Source organism: Octopus bimaculoides, chromosome 6 (genome assembly GCF_046866305.1).
Source record: "Octopus bimaculoides isolate indiv1 chromosome 6, ASM4686630v1, whole genome shotgun sequence".
NCBI lineage: Eukaryota > Metazoa > Mollusca > Cephalopoda > Octopoda > Octopodidae > Octopus > Octopus bimaculoides.
In genome coordinates, this window is record NC_142933.1 from 24,521,325 (window position 1) to 24,539,341 (window position 18,017).

General features: G+C 38.8%; 1 protein-coding gene across 1 annotated transcript in view; it reads right to left on the reverse strand.

Annotated features, from left to right (window-relative positions):
* Nucleotides 1–18,017, reverse strand: part of LOC106876344 (N-acetylglucosamine transporter UNC93A) — a 61,954-nt gene that overhangs the window by 7,164 nt on the left and 36,773 nt on the right. Inside the window, exon 3 of the mRNA XM_014924845.3 lies at nt 3,184–4,666. Coding sequence (XP_014780331.2) covers nt 3,184–4,666 — 1,483 coding nt within the window. The remainder of the gene's footprint in view (nt 1–3,183; nt 4,667–18,017) is intronic.

An 18,017-nucleotide genomic window follows, 5' to 3' on the forward strand; every position in this document is an offset into this window, starting at 1 on the left:
GTATTATACAGAAAGCCTGACTAGTCCCCATTGTGTCGGTACAGAATGAGAGCAAATTTAGCTAAATTCCGTATATTATTCATAGTTTAATCCCTATATAAGTTCTGACCATGCAGACCTATGGCAAAATACGTTCCGACCGTGGCCATTCTGTTTTCTTTTCAACCAATTACATTATTCAATGTGTCTTTCGCTTCTTTCCTTTTTATTTGTTTTTTTTAACGCTTGAGGGTGATTTAAGGGTAATTTCATTGTTATTTCTAATATAGGCGCTTGCGTGACTGTGTGGTTAGGAAACTTGCTTTGCAGCCACATGGTTTCAGTCTCACTGTCCGACACCTTGAGCAAGTATCTTCGACTGTAGCACCGAGCCGACCAATGTTTTGTGAGTGAAAGTCTTTGACGGAAACTGAACCATGTTTCTTATATATATATATATATATGTGTGTGTGTGTGTGTGTGTGTGTGTGTGTGTGTGTGTGTGTGTGTGTGTGTGTATACGTATGAGTGAAATTGTTAGAGGAAAACTGAACCATGTCTCATATATATGTGTGTGTGTATGTATGTCTGTGAGTGTGTGTGAGTGTGTGTGTGTGTGTGAGTGTATGTGTGTGTGTATAAATGTGAGTGAAATTGTTAGACAGAAACTGAACTATGTTTCGTGTGTGTGTGTGTGTGTGTCTGTCTGTCTGTCTGTGTATGTGTGTGTGTGTATGTGCGTGTGTGTGTGTGTATGTGTGTGTGTATACTTATGTAGACATATGAGTGAAGTTGTTAGACGGAAACTGAACCGTGTCTCATATATATATGCGTGTGTGTGTGTGTGTGTGTGTATGTTTTTTGTGAGTGTGTGTATGTGTGTGTGTGTGTGCGTGTGTGTGTGTGCGTGTGTGTGTGTTCGTGTGTGCTTGTATGTGTGTAATTCTTTCTACTACATGCACAAAGCCTGAAATTTTAGGGGAGGAACCTGGTCAATTACATCAATTTCAATGTTCGACTTGTATTTTATTCTGTCAACCCCGAATGGATAAAAGACAAAGTTGACCCCTGAAGAATTTGAACCCACAACGTAGCATTTCGCCCGGCGTGCTAACGATCCTGTCAGATCGTTGCCTTTGGTGTCTATATATATGTGTAATTGTGTAAATTCGTCAATATACATCAGCGAAGAATGTACACATTGGCAAGAAAGCCACGACGCTAGTGCTTTACGAACAAAGACCTTGCAATATTTGTTCTCCGACGAGCTACAGATACTCCCTTCCGTTAGAAATGGAGTAAACCAGTGACAGCCTTGTTATGAACCTGTAATCAACGATCACCCATCAGAATTAATAAAAGAAAAATTACATCGTGGTCTTAGCGTACTCTGAACGTATCCTTCGCCTTACAGCACTCGCCACGTATTTATAAACAAATATATTGATTGCTTACTGTGGTGGAAAGACTACATATTTTGTAAGAGAGATAATATAGTTGATTAAACCGACCATCGAACGTATATATGTGTTTGTTTGTTTATTCATATGCGTGCGCTAAACAGAATATATGTGTGCGCATATGAATATGTTTGCGTCTGTATGTTTGAGTGTGAATGTATATCGACTTGTGAGTGTGTTTGTGCGTATGCAGCTGTTTGTGATTAGTGGAGTATCGAATATGAGCGCGGGTGAATATACGTAAAAGCCTGTATCTTTGTGCGTGTGTGTGTATGAATCTGTTTGTGTTTGTGTGTATGTGTGCGTGTAAATGAATATACTTTTGTATGACTGCGTGTTAAGTTGGGAGAATATTTATATCACCAGTTTTATACAGAACTTACTTGCTGTTGAGATTGCTAGATATTACAGCTACGCATGAAAATCTACGAAACCATCGGTATAAGAGAGATACCATCTACACACAGCTCACTTTCACCATTAACACGTACATACATGTGCACATTGAAATAAACACAGTTCCGTGTGCATACGCAGAGACATATACACATACCCACACACGCGTTTACACGTGTGTATGTGTGTGTGTATGTGTGGGGGGGGGAGACAGAGAGAAAGATGCGTGACCAAGTGCTTAGGATGTTGTAATCACGATCGCCAGATCGTGGATTCGCTTCCCGAACAGGGCAGTGTGTTTTGTTCTTGGGCAAAATATTTCATTTCGACGTCTGACGTGGAGCACACTTGTGCGCCTTAACAGGCAAATACAATTTAGCGAAGAGGTTGAGCTTATACACAGTACAGACATTTGATCACTATAAATAAATCGTCTGTGTGGCTGTTCAGCAATACATTGCGAAATCATCCGTCATTTAACGACGGATGAGTTCATACATACATACATACATACATACATATCTATATATTTTTTATGCGCCTTTTTAAAGCCTAGCCAGGTTTCCCGGTTTCTATGGCGTATGTGTTCCCTCCTGGACAGGAAGACAGAGTGAGAGAAAGTTGGGGCGAAAGAGTACAATAGGGGACGCCACCCACCCACCCACCCCTGCCGGAGCCTCGTGGAGCTTTTGGTGTTTTCGCTCAATAAACAAACACAACGCCCGGTCTGGGAATCGAAACCGTTATCCTCCGACCGCGAGTCCGCTGCCCTAACCACTGGGCTATTGCGCCTCCACACATATCTATATATACATACATATATATGTGTGTGCGTGTGTATGTATATATATACATACATATATATATATATATATATATATATATATATATATATATATAGAGAGAGAGAGAGAGAGAGAGAGAGAGAGAGAGAGAGAGAGAGAAGACAGACAGACATACAGACAGACTGGCAGGCAGGCAGACAGAGATAATCACTGTATGCACATGTACGCACAAAGACACACAACCAAATACAATCACATATGAGACACCGGAAGGGACCATCTACGTTGTCGTTCTCCGTGGCAGAAATAGCAGCCAAGTCTTTCCTCAAACCACTCAAAATCGTCTTTAAAATGGAAAGCCATTGTGGTAAGTGTAATTTTCTAAAAGAAAAAAAGACGAGATGAACAAAGTTTAAAGAATTCCGAATTTAGATCTGTTCGATCTTGGTTGACCTTGCCTGGGGTTAAACAACAGCAAATGTAACAAACACGAACACATACAAATACACACATTTAAAAAGAAGTTATAAAGTTATGAAGAAGTTATAAAGAAGTTTTGTTACCTTGGTAACGTCGGCTGATATAAAAGAGATTAGTATCCCGCAGTAAATGATCAACGGAGTTAGTAGCAACCAGCTGGGTTCGGTCCATAGCCGAATAGTTGAGGCAAGATCTGTGCTGAAAGAATCTTCATCTGGGTCGAATTTCCGAGATAGGTAGACAGAGTCTAAGTAGACAGCAATTAGAAGGACGGACATCAGAAGACATATACAGAAAATGGCGACCAAAAGGAAGCGGATGTTAGGGCTTATGGTGAAATTGTTGTGGCTGGGCCATGTGTAATGACAGTATTTCGGCCCGCAAATGTCCTCTTGGACGGAAAGGAACATTTTACTGTCCACTGTTGCGTTTACATCGGTTATTGATGTTGTTAGTGTTGCTGATGATGTTAATGCTGTTGATGATGATGTTGCGGATAATGCTGCTGCTGCTGTTGTTGCTGCTGTAGATGACGATGATAAGGATGAAGAGGATTTTGTTATCGAATGTGATGACGGCGGGGATGACAATGGCAGTGGTGGCGGTGGTGGTACTGATGATGCTGATGCTGATGATGTTACTGTTGCTGCTGCTGCCGTTGAAGATAAAGATGATGCTGATAGTGAAGATGGCGATGGTGAATTTGCGGAGGCTGATACAAAATATGATGTTGATAATGATAACGATGATGATGATGATGATGATTGTGGAGTTGATAATAATATTGCTTTTGGTGATAATGATGATGCGGGTGGTGGTGGTGGTGGCACTGATGACGTCACACTAGAAAAGTCCAGCGATGGGGCAAGCGGATCATACACGGGCGTAGCAGTTGTCGTCGTTTTGGGCGTGGTCGCGAAACTGGACGGACGATGCTGAGGGATGCTGTAGGAACCGCTGTTTATTTGGTAGGTTGTCCAGTTACTGCTGTTAAAACTACTACTATTACGACTGTTGCTGCTGTTGTTGCTGCTTTTGAGACCGGAGTTGTCAATCATAGGGGCGAATTCCATCACTACTGACGTCACTAACGAACCAACAACACGAGCAATGGCGTCGAACACAAAAAACATTCCGAAATAGCGACCGATTATGGCCTCGCTCGATTTGTTCTGTAACTGCGCTGCCACTTTAGCGATGTGGGTTATATACGTCCCCAGGGCTGTCCACATGGCAGCCTGGCTGATCCCAGCGATCGCCGAAGCTGGCACCATAGAATAGAACGACGGGAAAGCGTTGGCCAAGGAAAAGGCGACGTGAAACAAAATGGAGGCGACCAGTGTAAATTTCGGTCCGAACCGGTGCACAATTGCCGTGGTAAACACACATCCGAAAACGAATCCTCCATAGATGCAGGCCAGTGACGTAACGCCGAGACCTTTTTCGTGGTTGATGCTGCTTTGAAGGTTCCGTAAAGAAATGTAAGCTATACTGAACAACATGTGACCGATACAGACGACCAATAGATTTTTAAACGGGCGCAATGGATTGGTGTATGATTCACATCTGAAAATAAAATATTATAATAATAATAATAATAATAATAATAATAATAATAATAATAATAATGATAATAACAACAACAACAACAACAACAACAACAACAGCAATAATAATAATAATAATAATAATAATAATAATAATAATAATAATAATAATAATGAACATTCTCTAGAACAACTCTATGTACAAAACCAAATGTATGGCACCCTAGGCATAACACCAACATGAACTTCTAACTTGTCTCTTGAGGTCTCTGGGTGAGACTTGGAGCCAACTTGTACAAAGCAAAAGTCAAACATAATAATAATAATAATGATAATAATAATAATGATAATAATAATAATGATAATAATAATAATAATAATAATAATAATAATAATAATAATAATAATAATAATAATAATAATAGAAAAAATGCTTTCTAATTGATGTATCAATACCAGCAGATGACAACGTTTCCCTAAAACAAATGGAAAAACTTTCAAAATACAAAGAAGTGGAAATAGAGATAACTCGAATGTGGAATCTAAAAACAGAAACAATTCCTATCATAGTAGGTGCCTTAGGTATAATAAAAAAATATTCAGACAAATACATAACAAAAACACCAGGACTTACAAATATATATAACATACAGAAAATTGCACTACTGGGCACTGCACACATCCTACGCAAAACACTTTCAATACAGTAACCATAAGAGCATCACAGCAAACCACAGCACATACCCAAGGCGCACAGAGCTGCGCTCGGTAGTGAAGTGAAAGCACGTTATAAAAATAAAACTACTGAACAATAATAATAATAATAACAATAACAACAACAATAACAACGATGACGACGACGATAATATTATTATTAATAATAATAATAATAATAATAATAATAATAATAATAAGAAGAAGAAGAAGAAGAAGAAGAAGAAGAAGAAGAAGAAGAAGAAGAAGAAGAAGAAGAAGAAGAAGAAGAGTAATAATAATAATAATAACAATGTGATAAATAAAGGAATAAAGGAAACCAAGATTATAGATATTGCAATACTTGGGGATGCACGCATAAGTGACAAGGAACTAGAGAAGACTGAAAAGTACAAACTACTAAAAGACGAAATTGCTAGAATGTGAACTATGAGGAAAGTGTCTGTCATCTTAGTAGTTGTAGGGGCACTCGAAACACTAACAGCCAAGTTCGAGGAATATGTCAAAGAAATCGGAATTGACACGAGAGCAGAGCAAGTTAAAAAAACTGCTCTGCTGGGGACATTTAGAATTTTGAGATCGATACTTGGTGGTTTGGGTGGTGGATATGATACCTTCTGTTATTTGTCAGGAGCATTAGTTGAGAAGGATATCACCAGGACAGTTTAGAATTTGTGAAGGGTTTCACATAAAATAATGAACGAAAGAAAAATAGAGGAAGCTGAGAGATGATATAAAATGATATGAATGGTATAAAATGTAGCATACATAGCATGCAAAATGTGAACACATGGACGCTGCCACCCTCCTGATACAGAAGAGCCCTTAATTAGGGACAAGAAATTCACAGGCCCAGGTTTACCTTGGCCACTAAGGGCACAAGCCCTCATACAACTGTTGTTGTACTCCAATTAATAGACGCATGCTTCGTTCCATTCGTTGTTTCATTCACCTTTAAATCCCCCACGTTTTGACAAATTCGCTAGGGAAGAGCACTTGTCTATTTTTTCTTTACTTTCTTTTCTAAGTGGAACTTGAAAAAATCGAAGTGGAACTTGAAAAGATCGAAGTAGAACTTGAAAAAATCGAAGTGGAACTTGAAAAAATCGAAGTGGAACTTGAAGAACATCGAAGTGGAACTTGAAAAGATCGAAGTAGAACTTGAAAAAATCGAAGTGGAACTTGAAAAAATCGAAGTGGAACTTGAAGAACATCGAAGTGGAACTTGAAAAAGTCGAAATGGAACTTGAAAAAATCGAAGTAGAACTTGAAAAAAATCGAAGTGGACTTCATCGTGTCTGCCCTCAATTGTTTCAGCTTCGTTCGCCACAGAACATCTTTCATCATAACCACTAAGTTTTTTTTAGTGGGGTGACATTCACGATTAACTCGGTCGATAGCCGGTTTCATCCGATACGCAACAACAGCCGTTCAAGATAAGTTCATAACTCAGCAATATTCGGACTTTGTACGAGTGTGTGCAATACAGTTTCGTCGCTGTGCACACTTCTAGAATAGTCCCACCTGGCGGCGCTTCTGTGCCTCCTGAGTTTATCTCAAAGTAGTAGTCCACCTCGGTAGTACTGACAGGCCAAGGATTTTTGATAACAATCTATCGTAGTCCCCAGTCCGAAAGTCCTCCTACACAGGTCAGCTAGTTCATAGTTTCCCCGTGGGCGTCATTACTCATACCCACCACTAGGCCTTTATATATTGCTAAAGTGGAACTTCCACAGACTACATTGCTTCCTAACTGCAGGAAGCGGCGAGCACATGATGATGATGATGATGATGATGATGATGATGATTTTTTCGCCTTGGGCTAACTAAATCAGAATATGTACCTTTCTTTTATTCTTTTAATTGTTTCAGTGATTTGACTGCGGCCATGCTGGAGCACCGCTTTTAGTCGAACACATCGACCCCAGGACTTATTCTTTGTAAGCCTAGTACTTATTCAATCGGTCTCTTTTGTCGAATCGCTAAGTTACGGGGACGTAAACACACCAACATCAGTTGTCAAGCGACGGTGGGGGACAAACACAGACACATAAATATATATATATATATATATATATATATATACACGCGACGAGCTTCTTTCAGTTTCCTTCTACCAAATCCACTAACAAGGCTTTAGTCGGCCCAAGGGTTTAGTAGAAGACACTTGCCCACGCAGTGGGACTGAACCCAGAACCATGTGGCTGGTAAGCAAGCTACTTCACCCACTCCTACGCCTCTGTAAAAATCTGAAATAAGTCAACAAATGAACGAGAAATGAAGACAATGAGGTTAAAGGTATTCTAGTGAGTGCAACTGACACTCATTGCACGTAGCTATTACACACAAAATAAATTGTTTATATAACAGAGGATAGATACGTAGACAGAAGGGCTGAGCGTGTGAGACAAACAAAACTAGGTAGAATGAATTTTGGTTACAAACTAAATAAAACGAAACGACCCCTGTGAACTCAACGGATACTATATTATTCACAGCTGGCAGAATCGCTTGCACGCCGGACAAAATCCTTAGCAACATTTCCTCCGGTTTAACGTTCTGAGTTCAAATGACACTGAAGTCGACTTTACCTTTCATCTTTTGGGGGGATTAATAAAATAAGATACCAGTTGAACACTGGAGTCGATATTATCGACTTTATTCTTTTACTTGTTTCAATCATTTGACTGCGGCCATGCTGGAGCACCGCCTTTAGTCGAGCAAATCGACCCCAGGACTTATTCTTTGGAAGCCTAGTACTTATTCTATCGGTCTCTTTTGCCGAACCGCTAAGTTACGGGGACGTAAATACACCACCATCGGGGACAAACACAGACACACAAACGTATACACACACAAACACACACACACACACACACATATATATATATATATATATATATATATATATATATATATATATATATATATATGTATATATATATATATATATATATATATATATATATATATATATATATATGTATATATATATATATATACATATACATATATACGACGGGCTTCTTTCAGTTTCCGTCTACCAAATCCACTCACAAGGCTTTGGTCGGCCCGAGACTATAGTAGAAGACACTTGCCCAAGGTGCCACGCAGTGGGACAGAACCCGGAACCATGTGGCTGGTAAGCAAGCTACTTACCACACAGCCACTCCTGCGCCTATCCATTTCTTTAAAATTTTGACCTTTCGCCAAATTTGAAACCGTTATATATGATTATTATCCATAAAATATATTGTTTAAATGATACGTGCACAAACAGAAATAGAAACAAATGATCAGCCGGGTCAAACAAAACGAAACGAATTTTTGAATACAGCAAAACAAAAGAAAGCAAAAAAAAAGGATTTTCATTAAGAACTAAAGCGAAACAAACTAAAAATAGATCCTACACTGTTTAAATGCAAATCATTTATGTTTATGGCTAAATCAATCAGCAACAAGGATATAGACGCCTGAGTCAGGATCTATAATGTATTTTTCAGCGCAAATTTAAATTAGGCAAAAATAACGTGATTCAGATGCGGTATCCTTTCAAAAAAAAAGTAAACGCCAAACAGAAAGGCATGTATCTCACTTCCAACATTCGAAATAAAATTAAGATTAAAAGAGAATGTTGAAATTAATGAACTATCATATTGGAATATTCCATGCGCATTGCACATGAGCACTAAAATAGAAAGGTATGAGCTATGGAGAAGTAAAAAACATGCGAGGAAAATGTGACTACGAACACACAAGCAAATGTGCAACGATTTATAATAAACGATGACAAGAAGTGTTAACTTGAAATAGAATAACACCATAGTAAAAATGTGCGATAAAACTAAAACAGCAGATACTCTACATAAATAAGACATCTCAAACTGATGGTAGTTTTATAACAGAAACTATCACATACAAAATACCGAGGCCATTACCAATAAAAATCAACAAAAAGGAATTATCCGAACTGAAAGTCAACAATAACTCTAAAAGTTTCTAAAAGCAGGAAAGACAGTCTGATTTAGCAGCACAGGATCAGTGACTGGCCACAAATAATTAGGAAAATAAGATAATGAAAAGAAAAATGATGTTATTACGATCAAATGCAGACGATGCAACAAGTAAAACAAATCAATTGACTACATCGTTTCAAACTGCTCAGACCATGTCAAGGCTGTGCTAATTCAGAGATACAATCTAGTCAACAGTTGTGTTCACTGTGGAATATACTGACACATCAATGGTATACACATGTATTAAATGTAGAAATGGTATAGACATGTATTAAATGTAGAAATGGTATAGACATGTATTAAACACTATAAATGACAACTTAGTCACCGTCATCTGGAAACATACCTAAACAAAATGACAACGAAATCAAGATAAACCGTCTAGATATGATTATGAACAAAAGCATCTATAAACTGATAAGCCATCTTGATCCCTTCTTACTGAGGCATTACCCCGGAGGATATAGGGAAACTGTCAAAATATAAGAAACTCTAGTGAGGAATAAAATATGGCGGCGAACCGAACGTGTCGTTAGAGGGTCGGATAGAATATCCCACATCATTTGTTTTGATACTTGACTCTCTGAGTTCAAATCTCATCGAGGTCAATATTGCATTTCTTCCTCTCTGGATCAATAAAAAAATTTTACCGGAATAAATGCCTTGAGGTATTTGTTGCAGCTATTTGCATTCTGCGTTCAAGCTGAGACATAGCCTATTAAGCGGTAAACATAATCCGTCGTCCACTTTAACACCAAGGCTAAAAGTGTAACAGGAAAAATGATAGCTGGTTGTGTGCAGATCCCTCCGATGTGCCCAGTGTGATACACACTAAATTTTCAGCAACTGTGATGGTTTGGGGAGGTGTAAGTGTCAACGATCTTGACATGCCAACTCATCTTTCCACAGACTCTTAGGATTAACGCTGTTGGATACGTTGAGCTGCTTGGGGAAATTATAAAGCCTTGTTTGGATGAGACATGCAGAGGGCCATACCTGTTTCAACAAGACTCAGCGCCTTCACATAAAGTCTACATAACCCACGAGTGTGGAGGCGCAATGACCCAGTGGTTAGGGCAGTGGACTCGCGGTCATAGGATCGTGGTTTCGATTCCCAGACCGGTCGTTGTGAGTGTTTACTGAGCGAAAACACCTAAAGCTCCACGAGGCTCTAGCAGGGGGATGGTGGTGAACCCTGCTGTACTCTTCCACCACAACTTTCTCTCACTCTTACTTCTTGTTTCTGTTGTTCCTGTAATTCAAAGGGTCAGCCTTGTCACACTGTGTCACGCTGAATATCCCCGAGAACTACGTTAAGGGTACACGTGTCTGTGGAGTGCTCAGCCACTTGCACGCTCGATTTCACGAGCAGGCTGTTCCGTTGATCGGATCAACTGGAACCCTCGACGTCGTAAGCGACGGAGTGCCAACAACAACAACAACCCACGAATGGATCTTAGAAATCTTTACAATCATGCAACACCAAACTTGTGGCCTCCAAACTCGACAGATTTATATTCCATGGACTACTACGTTTGGAGCATTGTCGAAAGGGAGACTAATCGACATCTTCACAACGCCATAGCTTCATTGATGTTATGCCATTGTCCAGGTGATGGCCGAAATGAAAAAAGACCATTTAGTGCAAGCATGTCAACGAATCCTGTCTCTCATTGAAGCAATCAGCAAAGCTGAAGGCAGATTCATAGAATAATTTTACACAGTAACTTATCGAGAACATGTGCACCCGGTGTTTGCTAGATTAGAGTTATTTTATAGAATTACCAACGATACCCTCAAATACCTCTCACACACTGTATGTATATATATATATATATATATATATATATATATATATATATATATATATATATATATATATATATATATATATATATAAGATCCAGGGATCGAGGGGTAGGATGAAAGTTAGCTTCAAGCAATCCGTAGTAAATATTTAAAAAATCAACTTTCAGGGACAATATTGGTTTCTTGAGACGGGTGGTTATGGATTTTTTCCGTATCGAAGTACGATAAACTGAAAAAAAGTTCTTTTTATATTTCACAGTAGGCAACAAGAGTTGCCGGGTGTGCGAATAAGAATACAAGGGTTACGGAATGGAGTAGATAAGGTGCGGGCTATATGTGTTTCACAGCGAGCGAGACTTCAGAAGTGGTAAATATCCAAGTGAGGTGTACACCGCAGGCTACCTTTCAGGCCAAGGATATCTTGGTTAAATTAAATTAAAGGTTACATTGTCCGATTGAATCTTCCACGCGTTAACATTGTAAACTTCATTCAATCAAGATATCTTTGGCCTGAAGAGTAGCTTGTGGTATACACCTCGCTTGGATATTGATCACTCCTGAGGTTCCGCTCACTATGACACATGTAGCCTGGATTTTATCTACTCCATTCCGTAACCCATGTGAATATATATATTTACATTTATATATATATATACATATATATACATATATATATACATATAATAATACAAATAATATGTGAGTATATGCATATATACGTGCATATATGTACATACCTACATCTACATGTATATATAGATGCATATCTGGGTAATATACATATATATATATATATATATATACATATATAATATGTATATACACACATATATATATATATATATATATATATACATATATATATACATACATACATAAATACATTTATATATATACATACATGCTCATACATACATATGTATACATATATTTACGTGTATATATATATATATATATATATATATACATATATTTAGATATATACAAATGTATATGTGGGTATGTGTGTAAATATACGTATATCTATGCATAAATATATATATATATATATATATAGATAGATAGATAGATAGATAGATAGATAGATAGACAGACAGACAGACAGACAGACAGACAGACAGACAGACAGACAGACAGACAGACAGACAGATAGATAGATAGATAGATAGATAGATAGATAGATAGATAGATAGATAGATAGATAGGTTTCTTTATTAGCCACACTGGGCTCAACACAGAGGGGACAAAATACAAATGTAGAGTTTTTCTTTTCGAGGGGGTCGAAAACAAAGCAGAAAAAAAAACAAAAGTGGGGACAACGATGAAAAAAAAACATCGCAAAACGTTTGGGGTATTTACAAAAAATACGAAATAATACAAAAAATTCCCAATAAATGGGGAGGTTATCCGTGGAAAGAAAAACCTACGAAAAGACCACGGTAACCTCGGTCTTTAGCGTCACACTTTGTTAAATAAAATTTCTTTTATTTAAGCAAGAAACGTGAGTAACTCTCTGTTTACAAAATTTTAAAACGTTTTATAGAATCATGGTCAAGGTGGCTTCGTCATTTATACGTGCCATTCTTGCTACATGTATCCATCTTTTTGCGAAACATTTGCTAGACAACACTTGCCTCTCTACTCTCACCTTCCTTTTCAAGTGATACTTGAAAAAGTTGATGAGAGATTGACCAGAGAGGAAAGTATTTGTCTCTAATCCTTTCAGACGCGTCCACCAGATGCATTCTTTGGCCATAGCCACAAGTACGATAAATACAGCTCTTCCTTCCCGTTTAAAGGAAGGAGGCGTGGCGATATTGACGATAGACTCGGTTGATAAACCGACTCGTCCCACACGCGACAGCAGTCGTTCGACATAAGCCCACAGCTCCGAAATGGTTGGACACTGCACGAGTGCGTGCAGAACGGTTTCATCGCTCTGACCGCATCTCAGGCAGGTCGGCCCCGCATTTCGCGAGCCGTGCCTATAGAGCTTATCCCGAACGGGTAGCGCCTCTCGGTAACACTGCCAGGCCAGGGATCTCTGGAAGTTGTCCATAGGTCCCGGCCCGAAAGTCGTGCTGAACAGGCGGGTCAGGTATTCCTCGTCGACGCCCAGGTTCGCCCCGAGATCGTCGTCGTACCTGCCCTCCACTAATCCCCTATAGAATGACTTCGTTGTGATGCAGCCGCTCAAGGTCGACCCGGGACGGCAAAGTTGTTGCAGAGCAACGCGACACTCACGGTGCCATTCGCCATTCCTCGGCCTCTTTTTGATCCACGACTGCAGCTCGGTCATGGAGACGAGCTGCGGGAAAGCGCGTAGCACAAACGGCGACCACACCTGCTCACCGTCGTCTACGTAGAGCCGGAGATGTCGCAGTCTCAGCGCATGTCTGCGCATCATCAACCACGGCATGCCCAGCCCTCCTTTCAGCGGGTGTTGGCAACAAACGGATCGCCTCACCATCGGAACGCTTCCTTTCCACAAAAAGCGGAAGAGGATGCGCTCCATTTCGGTGATGGCGCGATCGAAACAAGGCACGACGGTCAGGCGGTATTCGATGACGGACGCGATGTACGCGTTCGCCACCTCCGCCCGACCTTTTAGGGACAGCTTCCTCTCGGACCATTGCCGGCAGAGAGTGGCCACCCTACTCATTATCTCGTCCCAGTTCTTCTCCGTTTGCAGGTCCGGACCGAACCAGACTCCGAGCAACTTGACCGGACCGTCCGTCCAGCGTCCCACTACTGAGGCGCTGCCGGACGGTATGGGCTTGCTTCTCCAGGTGCCGAGCAGCAAACCCACCGACTTATCCCGGTTGATTTTCGCTCCCGTCACCGCTTCGTAGTCTTTCAGCGTCTCGCCGACAAGCTCAATGTGCTCGTGGCTAGACGCTATGACGGTGACGTCGTCCGCGTATGCCGACACGCTCGTCCCGCACCCCAGTTCTCGCGGGATGCCCCTCAGCGTCGCCAGCTTCCGCAGTAGTGGCTCGAGAGTCAATACGTACAGGAGCGGCGACAGGGGGCATCCCTGACGAACCGAACGTGCAATGTCGAAGGGTCCCGATAGACGTCCATTGACACGAACAACCGAACGGATGCCTGTGTACAAGGCAGCCATCCAGCCGCGGAAAACGAGACCGAAGCCGGCCGCTTCGAGGACGGCCTCCAAGTATCGATGGTCTACCCTATCGAAAGCTTTGGATTGATCCAAATTGATCAGGGTCCCACCCATGCCAGGTTCCTTAACTACCCTCTCTATGATGTAGCGCATCAGATGGAGGTTGTCATGGATGCTCCGGCCCGGCACGGCGCACGTCTGCTCCGTGCCGACCAGTTTCTCGATGACAAGCGCCAAACGCTTGGCTAACACCTTGGCCAAAATTTTCATGTCTGCATTGAGCTGAGTGATGGGCCTAAAGTTATCTATGGCGTCCCCCTTGTTTGGATCTTTCTTCAGCAGCGTTACCACTCCTCGGCTCACAAAACCGGGAATGCTCCCGTTCTGCTGCCAGTTGCAGTACACGACCGCCAAGACTTCTCCAAACAAGTCTGGCATACAGTTGTAAAGCTCGTAGGGCAGACCATCCAAACCCGGAGATTTGTCCGTCGAGCAACCCGCCATCGCGTCCCTCACCTCCTCCGCCGTGATGACCCCTTCGCAGCACTCCGCCTCTCTTGCCGAGAGTCGTGGCAAGCTGTGCAGGTAGGCACTAAAGTCCACCCTGCCTTCTCGCTCGCCACTCCTCCCGAACAGTCGGGCAAAATGCCGCTGAAACGCCTCGCACATCTTGCTCGGCTCGATAGATAGATAGATAGATAGATAGAAATATGGTATATATATATATATATATATATATATATATATATATATATATATATATATATATATATATATATATATATATATATATATACAGGGTGTATATATAAATATACAGATATAGGGCAGGGAATTGCCAATTAGTAATAAAATTAATAATTAACAATTTTGCCGAGTAGTTCAGTATGAAAAAAACCTTTATCGGTAAAACCATTTATAATCATAAATATAGGGCTTAGCATGAGATGCTTCACCATGGTTTTACCGATAAAGGTTTTTTTCATACTGAACTACTTGGCAAAATTGTTAATTATTAATTTTATTACTAATTGGCAATTCCCTGCCCTATATCTGTATATTTATATTGATGTCTCTTATTGGATGGTTAAACCGTAACCCTTTTATACGGGACTTTTTATGCGGGACTATTTGTGGCACACATGGAATAGATTCTTGGGGTGAAATGTTTGAACCTACTAGCCGATAAATTTTGTGAATGCCTTGCTCATGTGTTTTTGATGTCGCATGGTCAAATTCCCATGAGTATATAGACACTTTCAAATTTATCGAACACCATGCTGATGATCGGAGAAGGGTAGCTTTATACTCTTAACCGTGAAACGTCGTACATGGTTAACTAAAGGCAGGTTTGTTTTTGCTTTTCTCTTCTGTTTTTGTTCTGTGTGTGCCATAAATATCGCCATCCGTTAGAGAAAAATTTGTAGTTTGGAATCAGTAGTTCTTTGACTGCTATTTCTAAATTGTCAGTATGTTGGTGAAGCATCTCATGCTAAGCCCTATATTTATGATACAGGGTGTATATATATATATATATATATATATATATATATATATATATATATATATATATATATATATATATATATATATATATATATATATATATATATATGTATATATATATATATATCGGCACATAGACAAGGAGAGTGACACATATATACAATATAAATATGTGTATATATTTATGTATAAATGTAATGCATGCGTATGTGACTGTGTGCATTTATGTGAATAACACAAGCCCCAGTGAAATACAAAAAAGTCGATTATAGTTGTTTTAATCGATTCTTCCGAAATATTGTTTGGACTTTCGCCAAGCAGAAGAGTTATTATCACTAAACAAAGAAAACAACTACCAAATCACACATCTCAAATTCTTATAAAAACTAATGACACATTGAACAAAGTAATCCATGATATACTTAGGCATGCGCTAAATAATCACTATATACATTTAAGGCGGCAAATTGACCGGCACGTTAGAGATTCAGACACAATACCTTTAGGTATTTGTTCCTTGTCTTTAGGTTCTGATTTCAAATCCCACTGAGGCCAACTTTGCTTTTCATTCTTTTAGAATTGATAAAGAAAAGTACCAACCCCAGGAGGCATATTAGCAGATTGTTTGATTGCGGCATCAGTCGTCACTCTCTGTTTTCTAAGTTCCAATTCACTCTCTGTCAATGGCAAGTGATAACACTTCCACCAGGAGAGAACTCAATAGAAACACAATTTATTTGGTTTTGATCGGAAAGATCAACTGGCACCATCAAAACCCAATGTCACTACTGAGTACGATATACCTTTAAGATAACGTGTTCGCACTCATTTATACGTAAACAAATACGCATAAATATAAAAACAAATGTATGCTTGTGCATGCATATACATACATACATATATATATATATATATATATATATATATATATATATATATATATATATATATATATATATATATATATTGTATTCTACTGTATTGAAATATACTGTAGTTTGCGTTTTAGTGATGTGTTGCGGGTGGATGTACTGCCTTGCGGGAATTTGGTATGCTTTCACTATATTGTCATAAAAGGTTGTTTGTTTGTTATTTTTGTCTTGTTTTCGTTTTTTGTATATTGATATATATATATATATATATGTCGTATTTTTTTTTCCAGTTTATGAAGAATATGATATGTTTATAGCCAAACTTCTATTTCGAAAGTCAGACAATTGGCACAGAATTGAAAACTAATTATTCAGCTCAACCTAGTTTTGTAACTATTGTTTGATGTTTCAACTTATATATGTATATATCTGCACACGCACACACGCACGCACGCACACGCACACACACACACACACACACACACACACACACACAAGTGCAAACACAAAGAGACATAAATACACACACACACAAAACACAAGTATATATGAAGGGCAGAAATTAAAAGAGATGAGAGATATATATGTATTCAATTATGCATATGCGTGTGTGTATGTGTACGTATATATGCATGCAAACATATCTATTTGCATATATATTTATATGTTTATGTATATATATGAGTGTATATATATATATTCATATATGTATATATATATATATATATATATATATATATATATACATACGCACTCACACTCACACACATACATACATGTATATATATATATATATATATATATATATATATATATATATATATACATATATATATATATATATATATATATATATATATATATATATATATATATATATATATATATATATATATACATATATATATATATATATATATATACATATTTATATTTATATATATATATATATATATATATATATATATATATATATATATACAGAATACACGCAAGTTAATCTATATATATATATATATATATATATATACATCTGCGCGCGCGCGTGTGTGTGTTTAAATGTGTGCTTACAAATAAGCAAAACCAACATTCTATCGCCGTCACACCGTTGATCATACCCAAAGTACAGTGATATTTAAACGCGGAGACGAAACTACAAACATTTGAACAGAAATGAAAAAGTCGATAAAAATGTAGTCTAATTCCCTCCAGAAATCTACGTAGAATCATTCATTGAAGGCTTACTTCTACCATTTATAGAACACAAAAGATACGTAGTTTTACTTTCACGTAATAGAGAAGCGAACAGCAAAAGTTAGAAAGCTT